Genomic DNA, 18,318 nt, shown 5'->3' with positions numbered 1-18,318 from the left:
CGCACCGGTCTAAGGCACTGCATCTTAGTGCTAGAGGCGTCACTACAGACCCTTGTTCGATTTTAAGCTGTATCACGACCGGACGTGATTGGGAGTACCATTGGGCGGCACACAATTAGCCAAGCGTCGTCAAGTTTAGGGTTTGGTCGGAGTAGGCCGTCATTGTAAATAAGAATTTGTTCTCAACTGACTTGCCTAGAAAATAAAGGTTGAGCAAAAATAAAAATGAGGCTACATTGATATTAGGCTACACAATTGATTATGACTTTGTCACCCTCAAGGTGAGTTCTTGAGCCATGTCTACCGTGGCTTTCCCTTTCAAAGGTCTATGTTCAGCAAGTGGGGAACTCCTAGCACAGTCCATGGCACTGAAACCGTTTGTGCTCTGATTAGGGGCAGTGTTCATTTAACATTGAATGCGTTTACATGCACATAATAATGCTATTATTGTGTATAGTCAGATTCATATATTAGTTTGATAAAAACGTTTATATGCTTTGCAAGAATAACGATTTCCCTAATAATCTTGTTTCCGTGAACACATTTGAAATTAGGCCAGCTGGTGGCACTCTGATACGTGCAGAAAATCGTCAATCAAAATAAACGTTATACCACAGCTAACATGTTATTTTTGGGAAGCCTATTTGATTCTGAGTTCAGACATAAAGTTGGTATGTTAAAACTACCTCTAAGAAGCGTACATTCAGTTGGTCTGAACTCACTTCACTCTAGATAAATTGGGAGGCTCGCTCAGCTGGTGCTAGCACATGCGCAGATCAAACACACAGCTGGAACGCCAATTCAGGTGTTTACCTGTCCTAATAAATCGAAAGATCGCTCAGGAAACCAGGTGTATTAATCGGCGCATGCTTACTTCCGATTTTGACATTGCACTCATTAAGATACGTCTTTACATGACGATTGCATAATCTCCCGACTGCCATAATCAGTTTAATATCGAATGATTAGTGTGTAACGCATTATTGCTACCTTTCACTGGTGTAATGGAATAGATGCAACGTGGACATTTGTTCATGAGTATTGTGTATTTGCAGTCTCGAGAGCATTAGGTAGCCTAGTGGTTAGAGCGTTGGACTAATTAATAACCAAAAGGTTGAAAGATCGAATCCCCGAGCTAACAAGGTAAAACTCTTTCGTTCTGCCCCTCAACAAGGCAGTTAACCCACTGTTTCTAGGCCGTGATTGAAAGTAAGAATTTCTTCTTAACTGACTTGACTAGTTCAATAAAGGTCAAATAGAATGGTAGACCCTTGAGCTTTCCGTGTCAATTGCCTTGAGTTTTAGTCCGCGCTACTCCTCTTTGATTGCTTTAGCTTCTGTCGTTGTTATCAGAACACGACCATGTGAAGATGTATTTCTTTATGTGAGGTTACTTTACTTGCATGTAGCTACGTTCGCTGTGTTTTGCATGTGACAGCACATTTGTCCTTTTTAACACGTGGGCCTTTCGGTGAGTAAATGTCCAGTGTGATATTGTCGACTTGAGGTCATCACAGTATTCCAACAACAAGTGAAATGCAAGTGGCACACGGTGTCACTATAGACCACAGAAGTAAATGAAGTCACTGATATTCCATGACTCCTCCTCTCTGAAAGAAAAAGAGAATAGAGTCACCAGTCTCGAGAGCTTTGTGATGTGAAACACTCGAATGGTGGTGAGACGGAATGGGCTGGGTGGATTTTTAAAAACATTTTACCGGTTTTTAGGTTTCGTGGAAATGTGAATATATTCTGTTGGATTAATTCATTTTGAAAAAGCAACCATGGGTTGTCGAAGACAAAGAGAAAGCGTTTGGATTCAGTGCGTCGCGTTGCTTTGTTTATTTGACTGGTCTGCAGCGCAGATCTCTTACTCCGTTTCAGAGGAGGTGGACAAAGGCACGTTTGTGGGGAATCTCGCTAAGGATTTAAACATTAATGTACACGAACTGGAGTCAAGGGGTCTAAGGATTGTATCGGGACATAGTAAGAGGTATTTTGATGCGAATCTGAAAACAGGATTACTGTTAGTTAACGAGAGAATAGACAGAGAGGAGCTCTGTCCGAGTACGGTAAAGTGCTCTCTAAATATGGAGGCCATATTGAGCCATCCTATGCTTCTCCACCGCATCGAGGTGAATATTTTAGACATCAATGACAATTCTCCGTCATTCATTAAAAAGGTTGCTACTTTTAACATATCTGAATCTTCATACCCCGGTGAGCGATACCCACTGCCAATAGCGAATGACGCAGATACGGGCAGTAACTCGGTGAAGAGCTACAAGCTGAGCCCAAATGAACACTTCTCCCTGGATGTACAGAACGGTGGAGAGCAGAGTGTGTCTGCTGAGTTAGTCCTGCAGAAAGCTTTAGACCGAGAGAAACAGCCCGTTATCCGGATCACACTGACCGCTGTAGATGGAGGAAAACCTCCACAATCCGGAACGCTGCCTATTGTTGTAAATGTCATAGATTCTAATGATAATTCACCCTCATTTAGCAAGCCGCTGTATAAGGTCAGTGTGCCTGAGAATATACCTTTTGGGACTACAGTCTTAAAACTCAGTGCTACTGATTTAGACGAAGGACTAAACAGTAAACTTGTGTATTCATTCATTGAGCGTGGGAATCTGAATCCTGCTGATATGTTTGCCCTGAATTCAGATACAGGTGAAATGACTGTCAAAGGACATTTGGATCAGGAGAAAAACGCAGCATATGAAATACGTGTACAAGCAACTGACCAAGGCTCCTCACCTCGCAGTGGTTATTGTAAAGTATTAGTTGAGGTTGTTGATGTTAATGACAATGCTCCTGAAATATCAGTGACATCATTAATGAGCCCAGTGAAAGAGGATAGTGAAATAGGCACGGTAGTCGCCTTGGTGACAGTGATAGATAAAGACGGAGGGAAAAATGGCCTAACTAACTGTAATCTTGTTGAGGCTGTTCCTTTTAAATTAAAGTCGAACTATAAAAACTATTATTCCTTAGTTGTAGATGGGCCTCTTGACAGAGAGAGTGTTTCTCAGTATAATGTCACCATCATCGCTACGGACGAAGGGACCCCGCCTCTCTCCAGCACCAGCGTTATTACTGTGCGCGTTTCTGATGTCAATGACAACGCTCCTCGCTTCTCAGAACCAATTATTAATGTTTATGTTAAAGAGAACCGTCCGGTAGGTGACGTCATTCATACGATGTCTGCTTTTGATCCAGATTCAGATGAAAATGCAAAAGTGACGTATTCATTATTAGATAAAAGTGTTTCAATATCATCATTTGTAAATATCAACTCGGATACCGGAGATATGGTCAGCTTGCAGTCTTGTAACTATGAGGAGATACAAACTTTCCAGTTTAAAGTTCAGGCCACAGACTCTGGTGTTCCACCTCTCAGCAGCAACGTGACTGTGAACGTTTTTATTCTGGATGAGAATGACAACAGTCCTGGGATTCTCGCGCCCTATTCTGATCACGGCTCCGTTAACTCTGAGAACATTCCCTATTCTGCTGAAGCGGGCTACTTTGTGGCCAAGATCAGGGCTGTAGACTCCGACTCTGGCTACAATGCGCTGCTTTCTTATCACATCTCTGAGCCCAAGGGAACCAACCTCTTCCGAATCGGAACCAGCACAGGGGAGCTAAGGACTAAGAGGCGAATGAGTGACAATGACCTGAAAGCTCACCCGTTGGTGGTGTTGGTTTCTGATCATGGAGAACCCTCACTGTCAGCGACTGTGTCTATTGATGTAGTGGTGGTTGAAAGTACCATTGAAATTCAGACTCAATTCAGAAATGTGCCGAGAACAGAGGAGAGTGTCTCTGATTTAAACCTGTATCTGCTCATCGCCATTGCCTCCGTGTCAGTGATATTTTTACTGAGCCTCATCAGTTTAATAGCTGTAAAATGCTTCATGAATGACGACAGTTTGAGCATGCACAGCGCCCCAATGATCACCACACACCCCGACGGGAGCTGGTCTTACTCGAAATCTACTCAGCAGTATGACGTGTGTTTCAGCTCAGACACACTGAAGAGTGACGTGGTGGTTTTTCCCGCACCGTATCCACCTGCAGATGCAGAACTGATCAGTATTAATGGAAATGACACGTTTGACAGGACTCAAACATTACCCAACAAAGACAAGGTAAGAGTTATAGGTCAGTTAAAACTTAAATCTGTTTTTCTCCCTTTGTTTAGGCCTACCAAGTATTCTGCATTGTTTTGCTTATGCTGGTTATAATGACGTTGTTTTGTTACTCGTTTGAATGATCGGTTTTATTTTACGTTCTGAAGTTGTAACATTGTGTTACAAGTTGTACCAGTTGTAACATTTGTACCAGTTGTAACATTTGCTTGCTATTTGCCTGGATGGTTAAAGCGAGAGCGGTCTCGCTCTCCATGGTGCTGAAACGCATCACGTCCGTTTGCGAGAAGTTTGTCTGATGAAATGGCTGAACATTTGCGTTCTGGTGTCTATGTTAACTAGGCCGACTGAAATTGAGTAGTTTTTACCTCCTCACATTTAAAATACTGTAGAACTCACCAATATCATCGGATATTAACATATATTATGGTCATGATCCGTAGCTTGTATGGTCACTTTATGTGTTTTGGGGGATTGCTGATTTTTGTCTTCACTTCCACAGAAATCTATAGCCGAGTTGTTCCGTTTTCTCTGTCGATATCCACGCGGTGTCGCTATCTGCTCACACAGTGTAAATCCTCGCTCGTTGTTTGAGGCTCCTCCCTTTACAGGGGCATTGTTCGGTGTCGAAAAAAACGCTTTGTTTGCCCGAGCAGCAGAACATCGTGGATCTCGTCTGGGTCTGTTTTGGATTTCAAGAAATTACGCAGCTATGCGGACGACAGTTGCTTTTGGTAGCTGGAGGTTTAGTAAGCAGAATACTGTCACAATGACTCACCAAGCGTTTATTTTTCATCCGTGGATGTACTACCTTCTGCCGTTGTCCCATCTTTGGAGTATCGCATCAGCACAGATTGTCTATTCCATATCGGAGGAATCTAACCCGGGCACTGTTGTCGGACATTTCGCGAAGGATTTGCATCTTAACGTGCAGGACCTTCAATATCGTGGGTTTGAGATTTCGGGACTCAATAAGAGATATTTCGATGTAAATACAAAGACTGGAATTTTGTCCGTGAGGGAGAGAATAGACAGAGACGAGCTCTGTACTCGGAGCACGAAGTGTTCCTTAACGCTAGAAGCCATTGTGAATTCGCCATTGAACCTGTACCGCCTTGAGGTGAATGTTTTGGATATAAATGATAACTCGCCATCGTTTAGGTCTCCTAAAACCTATTTGAATGTATCGGAGTCTGCATTTCCAGGTGAGCGATTTCCTTTGGACAGCGCCTACGACGCAGACATAGGAGCTAACTCGGTAAAGAGCTACAAGCTGAGCCCGAATGAACACTTTTCCCTGGATGTACAGAACGGCGGAGAGCAGAGTGTGTCTGCTGAGTTAGTGCTGCAGAAAGCTTTAGACCGAGAGAAACAGCCTGTGATCCAGCTCACACTGACCGCTGTAGATGGAGGAAAACCTCCACGATCTGGGACATCACTAATTATAATAAATGTAGAGGATGTTAACGACAATATTCCTATTTTCTCAAAGCCCCTCTACAAAGCTCGTATTTCTGAGAATAAGCCTCCAGGTAGCTCCGTGATTATGGTTCAAGCGAAAGATTCAGACGAGGGGCTAAACGGAGAAATAGTGTATAGTTTTATCAACCAAAACAATGACAATAGCATTGATGCATTCGCAATTAATTCAGTTACTGGAGAAATCACCGTGAAAGGCGTGGTTGATCACGAGACCAACAACGCTTTTGAAATCCGTGTCCAAGCAAAAGACAAAGCCCACAAGCCAAGAGCATCTCACTGTAAAGTGCTGGTTGAAATTACCGACGTGAATGACAATCCACCAGAGATATCTGTCACGTCTTTAGTTGACGTTGTAAGAGAGGATGCGTCATTAGGGACAATGGTTGGCCTGATAACAATAATTGACAATGACGCAGGCAAAAATGGCGCTGTACAGGTTAAAATATTAGACTCCGTACCATTTACGATAAAGAGCTCTTATAATAATCATTATTCTTTAGTAGTAGATGGGCCTCTTGACAGAGAGGGTGTTTCTGAGTATAATGTCACCATCGCAGCTACGGATGAAGGGATCCCGCCTCTCTCCAGCACCAGCGTTATTACTGTACACGTTTCTGATGTGAATGATAACGCTCCTCGCTTCTCAGACCCCGTGATTAATGTTTATGTGAAAGAAAACAGTAAGGTAGGAGACGTCATTTGTACGACGTCTGCTTTTGACCCAGACTCAGATGAAAATGCAAAAGTAACTTATTCTTCATTAGATACACGTGTTTTCGTATCATCTTCTGTAAATATAAACTCAGATACAGGAGATATAGTCAGCCTGCAGACTTTTAACTATGAAGAGACGAAAACTTTCCAGTTTAAAGTTCAGGCCACAGACTCTGGTGTTCCTCCTCTCAGCAGCAACGTGACTGTGAACGTTTTTATTCTGGATGAGAATGACAACAGTCCTGGGATTCTCGCGCCCTATTCTGAGCACGGCTCCGTTAACACGGAGAACATTCCCTATTCTGCTGAAGCGGGCTACTTTGTGGCCAAGATCAGGGCTGTAGACTCCGACTCTGGTTACAATGCGCTGCTTTCTTATCACATCTCTGAGCCCAAGGGAACCAACCTCTTCCGAATCGGAACCAGCACCGGGGAACTAAGGACTAAGAGGCGAATGAGTGACAATGACCTGAAAACTCACCCGTTGGTCGTGTTGGTTTCTGATAACGGAGAACCCTCACTGTCAGCGACTGTGTCTATTGATATAGTGGTGGTTGAAAGTACAGGTGAAATCCAGACTCAATACAGAAATGTACCAAGAAAGGAGGAGAGCTTCTCTGATTTAAACCTGTATTTGCTGATCGCCATTGCCTCGGTGTCAGTGATATTTTTACTGAGCCTGATCAGTTTAATAGCTGTAAAATGCTTACGGACAGACGACAGTTTCAAAAGGTACAGCGCCCCAATGATCACCACACACCCTGACGGGAGCTGGTCTTACTCTAAATCTACTCAGCAGTATGACGTGTGTTTCAGCTCAGACACACTGAAGAGTGACGTAGTGGTTTTCCCCGCGCCGTATCCACCTGCAGATGCAGAACTGATCAGTATTAATGGAAATGACACGTTTGACAGGACTCAGACATTACCCAACAAAGAGAAGGTAAGATCTAGGCTATACATGAACGGGCATTTTATTCTATTGAATTATACCGTTATTGCTCCTTTAAACTTCTTGTTTTCAAAGTTTCTCTTACTTTAGAAAACAACCCTTAACTCTAGAGTTGTCACCTTTGCTTATTTTCAATGAGCGTGTAGCCTCATGTCTTGATAGAGTGAGTGTTGCCGTCCATGGTGCTGAACTAGTTAACATCTGTGACGTTCGAATGCCTCTCTATGACGCTGTGGAAATGTGTTCCGAGTTACTTTTGTATTTGATTCAATGATCCAAAAATGTGTTGTTTCAACGGATGATAGAGTTGCAGCCTAATTGAAAAAAGGCAAATTGTGAGCTTTTTAATGGCAGCAGAATCAGAACGTCAGCTGTTGTTGTTTCTTTGATGGATTCTGTTTTTTTTCTTCATGATTGTGCAACAACCAATACTTTCTTTCATAGGATGTAGTTTTATTTCCATTTTCTATTTATATAATGTCAACACTTACCCCCATGTTTAGAATATTACTATTTAGCGCATTATTCTAAGTCCGTAGTCTCTCTCTCTCTCTTGCATCCACAAGATCGATTCATTGATGGTGATTGCATGTTGTTGAATCTTTTACAAACCACCACCGAGTTTCAGTGAAATATAAATTGAAGCAAACAGACAGTCATTTAAATTGAGTGTAAATGGAGGAGTCTGTGTTCCTGTGTGTGAGTGAGCTGGCTTGGCACAAGCAGGGGCCTGCCTATCTTTTTGAGTCCCCAGGAGGTGTGTGGATGACAGGATAGGCCTCTCTCTCACTCTCGTGCCTTTTATTCTGCTGTTCCCTCAGCTTGGAGGATTACCGCTGTAACAACCTTTTCTTTCACATCGGAGTGCATGAGTAATCCTTCTCTTTCATTCTCTCCCTTATCCTTTTTTATCTATCCCCTCTGTTTCTCACGCCTGCTGTTGCTTTGTACATTTCCCTGACTCACTGTGCATTTCTCTCAATCTCATGGTCTCTCTGCTCCTATTGCATTCCCAACCTTTAATCGATTTCCCTCAAACCCTCTGCCCCTTTCCCTCAGCCACTATCCCTGCCTGTCTTTCTCGGTCTATGTTCCCTTTTCTAATTCATAATTTCTCTTTCCTCCAGTCTCACTGTTTCTCTTGCTTTCCCACCCTTCAATGCCCTCTTTGCCCCTCCCCGTCCTACCTTTCCCCTCAGCCCACAGGCCTTGTTCCATCCCTCTGATTCTCTCTCCCCTTATTTCGCTCTCTATACAACATTTTCCTTCCATTTTCTCAGCCTCAGTGTTCCGCTCGATATCAATTCCTATCTATCTCTTTGTCTCCCTATCACCCTCTCCCACCCTCCTTCCGTCTACCCTCCCTCCTTCAGTCCACCAACCTTGTTTTCATGTGTGTGTGTGTCTGTGTGTGTGCGGGGTAGCAGCTGAGAGGAGTAATGGTGAATTAGCAGCAGGTCTCCCCAGACACGCATGCTATCAGCCTGAGCATGCTGTAAACAGGATTCTTCCCATTTTCATTAACATGCGCTAAGTGTGTCAGGGCGGCTCGATCCGCTCAGCGTGTAAGCTGCTCGGCCCCTTTTTGTTGGACTACACAGACTGTGTCTATCAACAGCAAACGCTATCTGCTCATGCGGATTGAGCATTCTTTTGGCCATTTAAAGTGGTGCTGTTTGTAACCAGTGGCATTCAAGTGGGCTTTGTAAATATTGTATAGTCTAGGCCTCAATGTAGCTCTGTCCCCCTTGGTCTCTGTATCGCATAAAGCTCTATGGTGTACTTTTCTTTGATAATACGTTCTTTAATACTCTTTCATAATACACTGACCTATTTTTCGTGTGAGTGGTCGGTCAGTAAAAACAACTAAATAAAATACCAGCTCAGAGCCACTGTATGATCCTTTGGTTGGTTCAGAATGTGGTCTTATCTATGTGGTCTGCTTTGGGGGGCTCTCTATGATCACACAGGGGGTTCTGAATATTGCAATGCATGTGTAAGTGGGTCAGTGTGTGTCTGGAAGATTGCAGTGCCCTCTGAGCTCAATGCGAGTCAGTATGTGCTTACTAGGTGTCTGAGAGTCGCACAAAATATATTCTCTATGTCGCCACACTCTCTCTCTCTGTGCTGCGTTTGGCCCGGTGTGGCTCCAGTAACAATGCCTGAGGCTGTCTCTTTGCATTCGAGTGGTTCAGAATGCGCTCTGTAGGCTGCAGCTCTGTGGGTGGGTGGGTGGGTGTGTGTGTGTATGTGTGTGTGTGTGTGTGTGTGAGAGAGAGGCTGTGGTAATTTTCCGCTCTGCTCTGCAGCAGAAAGGATCTCTCAGAGCCTTGGCGTCTCGGCGAGCTGCAGCCTGGGCTGGGCGGGGCTGACGTTACCGGCAGCAACTCAGCTGTCAATCACAGCTAAATCAGGGAGGCGGGACAAAGGGTTAGGGGAATGAGGTCACAGGGCTTATCCCTCCAGCTCTCAGGTCACCACCATGTCTGTGTGTGGGTGGGTGTTTGTCTGTGTGTTCTCTGTGTACGTGTGTTTATTTGAGTGTGTGTAATTTCCTAATATCAACAGATTCATGTTGGTGTATTAAACAATATTGCACTTGGTGTATGAATTTCTTTGTGGGAGCAGCAGTGTGTGTAGTCCTGTATTTAGCTGAGTGTGTGTTATTCAATAACGTGTTTATTACATTGGCTGTGTGTTAAGTGTGTGTTGGCTAAAAGCCTCTCCCTCTGCTCTGCTGGCCCCAGTGTTGCAAAAAGAATTACATTATTGATTATCTAAGTACATTATCCCTGGTGAGGTAGCCAGCTAAGTGCTTCACAATTTTACTGGATTGTATTTCTACAGCAGGGGGCATTCATTCACCTACTGTAAGTCATTTCGGTTCAGTAACCATCCAGATGGGGTCAACTATTGTTACCCAAAAAAACACCCTTACCCCCAGCTCTCTGGTTCAGATTTTGGTTGCATCATGGTTGACATGATTGGGCTAATAACAATGCGGCACCTTGAGACACCTGCTCTATGTCCTGGCTTTGTTCCAGCATCCTTTGTTTAGCACACAGACATGCACGCATGGACACTCGGGTGTGAACACGTCACTTCCTGGTTTCCTCCCTCCTGGGTGTGGCTCTTGGCAAGGGGAAGGGAGCTCAGCTGAGGTTGCCATGGAGGTTGCCATGGAGATGATCCTCATTGCTGACGTGCACCAGTCTGTTTCTCAGAGAGAGAGTGAGAACTGCAAATGTAAATCCACCCCAATCCACCCCACAAAGATGTTAAAAGAGAGAGTGGAAAGGCAGAGTGAGGGAGAAAGGTGTGAGAATACAGAGAGAATAATGGATTGAGAGAAAGAGGGAGGGAGATGAAGACAGCAAAAAGGTGACAGATTAGAACAGCGAGTGTGAATGTGAAATCATGTGAAAGGGAGAGAAGGAGAGAGCCTGGATGAGGCAGACGAAAACAAATTAAACAACTACATGTGTCTTGCAGTTAAGTGGAAATACAAGGGGCTGAGAATTGGTCACAGATAAAGACTGAACACACACACACACACACACACACACACACACACACACTATGGCATTAGGCTGTTGTTGCAGTCTATAGATTAGCTTTGTCATGTTCAGAACCACAGGGTTCTTCCATATCCATCCACCCCCGTCCATCCAGTGTGGCTACTAAGCCAGGGGTCCTGAGTGGAGGGATAGAGGGATCGGGCGCCTGCCTGCTGTCTCAGATAGCTTTGTTTACCACAACATGAATCTGTTTAATTTTATGTTCAGGCAGAACGGGGACAGCCCACACCCTGTTTAACCCCTCCAGGACCCCGGAGGAGAGATTTATTTCCACTTTCGTACTGTCATGCCCATTACACAGAAAGGAAGATACACTGGGGAAGGCATAACCAAACGCACCCAGCACAGTCTCTCCATCCAACCCTTTATGCTGAAAGGGAGGTACACTTGGGAAGGCACAACCAAACGCAGGCAGAACAGCCTCTCCACCTCATCCTACATACATGGGAAGGGGTCATCATCTCTACTGAAACCAAGATGTTATATCTGAGATTGAATAGGTTCTAAAGCATGTTATGAACCAGTTAAACACGCAGGGGTAAACCTGCGCACCCCTTTCAAACAGGCCCTTCGATCTATGAGTCTTTAGATGGAGATTCTCGGTAGAAAGGTGTGCGGTCTTTCATAATACATTGGTTTTACAAAGTTAGCGCTGATGCCGCTAGAGTGTCAGCATGTTATTAATCGGACGTGAAACAAAATGCAGTTAAGAGTTTTGCCGCACGGTAGCCTTTGATCTCTGTCTGCTGGAAGGTCTTTACGATAACATGGTTCGGTTCTGGATTCATTAACAGGGAAAGGGGTATACCCTTCAGTTGCACAACTGAATGCAATCAACCGATATGTGTCTTCCGCATTTAACTAGAAACCGGTGAATAAGAGAGGTGCTGGGGGATGCCTTAATCAACATCCACGTCACCGGCGCACTGGGAGCAGTTGTTGCCGGGGGGTTAACTGCCTTGCTCAAAGGCAGGATTGCAGATTTTCCCACCTTGCCCGCTTGGGGATTCAAACCAGCGACCTTGCGTTTATTGGCCCAATGCTCTTAACCGCTGGGCTACCTGACAGAAATACCAGATGTGTTATCTGTTAGTTATATCTGTTTTTTTGTGCTTACGGGTGTGGTTGATCACGTTTACCACAGAGTGCTCTGATCAATCTAAATCAAATCAAATCAAATTTTATTTGTCACATACACATGGTTAGCAGATGTTAATGCGAGTGTAGCGAAATGCTTGTGCTTCTAGTTCCGACAATGCAGTAATAACCAACAAGTAATCTAACTAACAATACCAAAACTACTGTCTTATACACAGTGCAAGGGGATAAAGAATATGTACATAAGGATATATGAATGAGTGATGGTACAGAGCAGCATAGGCAGGATACAGTAGATGGTATCGAGTACAGTATATACATGAGGTGAGTATGTAAACAAAGTGGCATAGTTAAAGTGGCTAGTGATAATGTATTACATAAGATGCAGTCGATGATATAGAGTACAGTATATACGTATGCATATGAGATGAATAATGTAGGGTAAGTAACATTATATAAGGTAGCATTGTTTAAAGTGGCTAGTGATATATTTACATCATTTCCCATCAATTCCCATTATTAAAGTGGCTGGAGTTGAGTCAGTGTCAGTGTCAGTGTGTTGGCAGCAGCCACTCAATGTTAGTGGTGGCTGTTTAACAGTCTGATGGCCTTGAGATAGAAGCTGTTTTTCAGTCTCTCGGTCCCAGCTTTGATGCACCTGTACTGACCTCGCCTTCTGGATGATAGCGGGGTGAACAGGCAGTGGCTCGGGTGGTTGATGTCCTTGATGATCTTTATGGCCTTCCTGTAACATCGGGTGGTGTAGGTGTCCTGGAGGGCAGGTAGTTTGCCCCCGGTGATGCGTTGTGCAGACCTCACTACCCTCTGGAGAGCCTTACGGTTGTGGGCGGAGCAGTTGCCGTACCAGGCGGTGATACAGCCCGCCAGGATGCTCTCGATTGTGCATCTGTAGAAGTTTGTGAGTGCTTTTGGTGACAAGCCGAATTTCTTCAGCCTCCTGAGGTTGAAGAGGCGCTGCTGCGCCTTCTTCACGATGCTGTCTGTGTGAGTGGACCAATTGAGTTTGTCTGTGATGTGTATGCCGAGGAACTTAAAACTTGCTACCCTCTCCACTACTGTTCCATCGATGTGGATAGGGGGGTGTTCCCTCTGCTGTTTCCTGAAGTCCACAATCATCTCCTTAGTTTTGTTGACGTTAAGTGTGAGGTTATTTTCCTGACACCACACTCCGAGGGCCCTCACCTCCTCCCTGTAGGCCGTCTCGTCGTTGTTGGTAATCAAGGCTACCACTGTTGTGTCGTCCGCAAACTTGATGATTGAGTTGGAGGCGTGCGTGGCAACGCAGTCGTGGGTGAACAGGGAGTACAGGAGAGGGCTCAGAACGCACCCTTGTGGGGCCCCAGTGTTGAGGATCAGCGGGGTGGAGATGTTGTTGCCTACCCTCACCACCTGGGGGCGGCCCGTCAGGAAGTCCAGTACCCAGTTGCACAGGGCGGGGTCGAGACCCAGGGTCTCGAGCTTGATGACGAGCTTGGAGGGTACTATGGTGTTGAATGCCGAGCTGTAGTCGATGAACAGCATTCTCACATAGGTATTCCTCTTGTCCAGATGGGTTAAGGCAGTGTGCAGTATGGTTGAGATTGCATCGTCTGTGGATCTGATCTGTGAGATCTGGCTTGTGTGATTTGTAATGCCTTGTTGCAGACATGTATTGCAGGCTGAGGGTGTTGTCATTGGAAACAGATTCTCTCGTCAGCATCTTTTAGTTTCCTTCTCTCTCCTCTGGAGGGGGCCTGGCACTGTCCTTCACAGCCACACTGTCAGACGCGGGAGGAGAGGAAAGGAGGAGAGCTGCGGATTGAGAGACACACACACACACACACACACACATTGTGGAGACCATGCTGAGTCTGTCCTTGCAGTATCCTCTTACACCAATAGAGGTCCCAGTATTACTGTTTCTCCCTCTCTCATCCTGTCCTGGCTGCAAACTGCAGTGCTCTTGGCACTGAGACGGAACACCGCCCCTTAGATTTTTTTTCTCTCTCTCTCGCTCTGTGGCACAAATCTTAAAACGCTTAGTTCCAGAAAAACAAATCTCTCAACCCTCCTGTTCCACACAATATGGCAGATATTGTAGTTAGCAATTGAAATGGATGAATCTCCATCATTTATCACATCCCTCCAATAAGTGGTGCAGCCTGATGCAATGGGCTCTCTCTTCGCCTAAATGGTCAGGATTTGTTCTCTTCACATTAGGAAAAATAAGAGTAAAGTATCATTTGTGATAATGGTGATGATCAGTGTGTTTCCTTTCGTGGTTTGTCAGCCTCTCCTCCTTTTAGCCTACATATATCATTCTCTCTGAGGAAATGGATGTTTTGTCATTTCCTGCCTGTTAGATGCAGATTTTTCATCACTATGGCCTTTTCTCCTGGCAACACAGACGCTGTGATTGCTGTCCTCCTACACAACAGCCTGCAGGCATTTTCATTTGTTGAGAGAACGAGAGACAGACAGAGAAAAAAAGCGAGAGAGAGAACTTTTTTGTATTTTCATGATTATTTTGAATGGATTTCCTAAATGCAAGAGTCCTAGAAAACCAGGTGGCCGTTTTGTGTGCTGTACCCTATTTTAGCAGTGTAATATGGTGGCAAGATTTGTGCCATGCAGTAGTTCTGTATAAGAGGTCTAAATCCTGTAGTTACGTAGAGGCACAGTGTAACTACACATAATTTTTGTGTCTCTTCACGATGAACAGTAGGTGGTTCAAAGCTCTGACTCCATCTTGTGTGGCGCGGGGGAGGGGGTGGGGGGCATGTATGAGGTCATCACTCCTTGCCCTGAGAACACCAGACGAGACAGCAGCTGACGATAACAAAGAGACGAGACACTCTCAGAGCCCAGATGCTCATTCAGTCTCTTCGCCCAGGGCTAGAGTCAGTGCTGGTCCCAGTCCCTTTGTGTGTGTGCATGTGTGTGTGTGACAGAGCGACTGAGGCTTGATTCACCCAGTACTGTCCATGACCCATCTCTTTGACGAGCTCTCCTCCAGCTGGGACATCTGACTCAGAAACAGAGGGCTTCCACATGGCATAACAGATGCTGAGGGGGGCTGGACGAATGGCTTTTAAACCGGGACAATTCATGTGTCTCAATAGAGAGAGTGTTACTGGAGAGCCTGTTATTAATATGTCCGCCATCTTGCATAATGGATGGAGAGGGTTATTAATATTATGTCTCGTCTAGCTCCAAAAAGAGGGCACAGGAAGTGCCCTCAGAGCTCTGCACCTTTTTCACTCTCCCAGTCACTGCTCCATCACTCCTCCTGTCAGTCCCCCTCTGTTTCTCGTCTCTCCCCTCCCTCTCTCTGTCCCGCTCTCCTTCTCTTTCTGGGGTGGTTTTAAGAGAGGACATGACAGTGGAGAGGGAGAGGCAGCAGCAGCAGAGACATTAGCTCCCGTGTTTCCACTTCAGACATTCTGGTGGCCCTGGGCCACAGCTCTCCCAGCTGGAGCAACGGATGTCACAGACACACAGCACAGCTGGACCAGAGAGGAAGGAAGGAGGGAGGGAGGGTGGGTGGAGAGGTGAAACAGGAGAGAAGAAGGATAGAGGCACTGAGAGGGGAGAGTATGAGGCAGTTGGTAGAGGGTAAGAGAGGGGGTGATGAGAGTGAGACGAGTAGGGGAGGATTGCAGGAAGAGAGGAAAGAGACAGTAGTGGTTGGTGAGGAGAGAGATGGGATAGAGGGAGACAGAGAGGCAGAATAGATGATTTCACCCTTCAGTCAGTGGTGAAAGGACAAGAGCAGAGAGAGGGAGCCATTGAAGAGAATTGGGACATGTACTGTGTTTGTTCTGGCGAGACAGACATCTGTTTGTCTAGCAGAGGAGGAATTTAGATACTTAATCTCGAGCCCCTTGAGTGCAAATGAAATAATGCACAGATCTGTGGCGTGCAATTAACGGCGGAACAGATGGGTGGATTCTAACAGGTACAGTGAGAGAGATGTCAGTTACCTGCCCATGTACCATCAGCCCAATAGACAGAGAATGAGAGAAGAGCAGAACACGATAGAGAGAGAGGCAGACAACAGAGCGAGGTGGAAAAGGTCAGATGTAAATCCCGCGGTGTGTGTAATTGACGAGATAACGGTTGCCTCTTTTCATCGCTGTCTCAAATTGCCGTAAACATGGAGCTTGGGCGCCTCGCTGGGAGAATCTTCTGAATGTCAGGGGTAGCGCTGCAGCTCGCATGCTTCTGAGACTCACGAGTACGGACCGACACGAGAGCCCCGCTGTGTCATCTCCACAGCTCAGTTAAATTGGTCATTGGAAAAAAAGAAAGGAGAGCGGATGTGTAAAATAGAAAATAACATTTCAAACTCTGTCCAATGAAAAAACTTCCCTCTCGGTCCATCAAACCTAACTCAAGTCCCGTTGCACCTCCATCTCTGTTCTCTTCCGTTGCATCTCTCCAGCTCCCCAGTTCGCCACCCCCTCAGCCTCGCTTGGAGTGTGAAGAAGAGTCGCTCAGCTATCTATCCATCTACTTGTAGCATCGGAGTGACTCACTGCTCAGCGCTCGTCTTGCGGGCTGCCAGCGCATGTCATTGCCGTGGGCAGAGGGTTCAGTGGAGGAGAGCTGGAGCCGCACCAGGAGAGGGGAGGGTTGTGTGGGCGTGTTGCGTGCCTGGGTGAATCAGACTGGCACTAGTGCTCTCTGAGGTCACACAGTCCCAAATAAACACAGAACAACAACTTGATGCTCAGTCTACCATACTGATATAGGCCTATAACTCCGACTATGTTTACTGTGGGATTTACCCAGAGATAGACATATACACCAATGAATGACCACTGGCTGAGCCAATTTTGTAATTGATGAAAACTACATTTAGTTTGAGTCATTTTTTAAAAGTAAATGAGCTCCAGGCTATGCTAGTAGTTTCCCTTTTTGATTAAATAAATCAATAGGATGAGATCAGCATTCAATAACATTACTGTTTAGGCAAGCCTGGCTCCAGGATGACATGTCTGAGGGGTCATTTTAAATCCATACAACAAGTACTGCTTTAGAGCCCTGATAACACAAGGTACAGTAGATTGGTTTTACTACTTTTCAAATGTACAAAAATGTATCTGAAACGAGGCCCTACGCGTGAGCAATCGGCGCAATTTGCTCCTACCAACACGCACAGATCCGCTCGACACTGTCGAAGATTCTTACAGGCTTCGTAGCTTAAACTTCAATAACTAGAAGTAAAGGCTACATTTCTGTTGAATTTGTGGCACTCTGCAATGACCGTAACCAAGCCACCACCTCTCCAGGTGCTCAATGTTTTCTGTGTGGGAGAGTTTCAGAAAAGCTAAAAACTAAATCAAAATAAGTGCATATTCTATAGTCAATTTGAATCTGCCGCGAACAAGATGAAATGCTCATTCCTGAGAGCAACACACACACACACACACACACACACACACTATAGCAAAAGAGCAGGGAGGGAGCGAAAAAGTAGGCTAGTAGGCTAACATTAGTTGTGTCATAGTAACCTATCACACAACTAATGTGTAATTTAATGAATCACAACAGAGTGAATGTTAAAACTAGACAATGTAAACTAGACAAGGTATTGGTCCAACTACTGCAACATACAACATTTACAAAAATGGAGGCCTATCTGAAATGCAACCATATGCACTGTCATTTTGCACACAAGAAAGCAAGCTATGTTGAAGAGAAGCCCCAGAAAGAATGGTAGCCCAAGGTGCGCTCATTATGGCCAGGTGGGACGTCCGGTGAAATTGCAGAGCGCGAAATTCAAACTACAGAATCATAAATATTTATTTTTCATAAAATCACAAGTATAATACATCAAAATAAAGCTTAACTTCTTGTTAATCTAGCCATTGTGTCAGATTTCAAAGAGGCTTTACGGCGAAAGCAAACCATGCGATTATCTGAGGACAGCGCCCCGCATACAAAAGCATGAAAAACATATTTCAACCAGGCAGGTGCTCCACGAAATTCAGAAATAGAGATATAATAAATGCCTTACCTTTGATGATCTTCTTCTGTTGGCACCCCAAAAGGTCCCAGATACATCACAAATGGACTTTATGTTCGATAATGTCCTTCTTTATATCCATAAAAACTCAGTTTAACTGGCACACTTCATTCAATAATCCACCCAGTTTCCCTCCATCAAAATGCATACAAAATGAATCACAAACGTTACTAATAAACTTTTCCAAACAAGTCAAACAACGTTTATAATCAAACCTTAGGTACCCTAATACGTAAATAAACAATAAAATATAAGACGGAGAATCGTTATTGTCTTTCCCGGAGAAAAATACCAAAGAATGCACTCTCT

At 44.9% G+C, this 18,318-nt stretch overlaps 1 protein-coding gene across 20 annotated transcripts in view; it reads left to right on the top strand.

The window, feature by feature from the left end:
* Positions 1-18,318, top strand: part of LOC110488691 (protocadherin alpha-C2) — a 211,968-nt gene that overhangs the window by 147,885 nt on the left and 45,765 nt on the right. The window contains exon 1 of one of the 20 annotated variants that reach the window (XM_036942820.2): positions 1-4,154. The exons of 18 other annotated variants lie outside the window; for them this stretch is intronic. In XM_036942820.2, the coding sequence (XP_036798715.1) occupies positions 1,785-4,154 (2,370 nt within the window). In that variant the 5' untranslated portion in view covers positions 1-1,784. Of the gene's footprint in view, positions 4,155-4,386; positions 7,294-18,318 lie in introns of those variants that run through there. One more of the 20 variants, XM_090198273.1, reaches the window with a different exon arrangement.

The sequence above is a fragment of the Oncorhynchus mykiss genome, chromosome 14 (genome assembly GCF_057628025.1).
Source record: "Oncorhynchus mykiss isolate SJ-2025 chromosome 14, ASM5762802v1, whole genome shotgun sequence".
Taxonomy (NCBI): Eukaryota; Metazoa; Chordata; class Actinopteri; order Salmoniformes; family Salmonidae; genus Oncorhynchus; species Oncorhynchus mykiss.
This window is presented reverse-complemented; position numbering and strand designations above follow the sequence as displayed.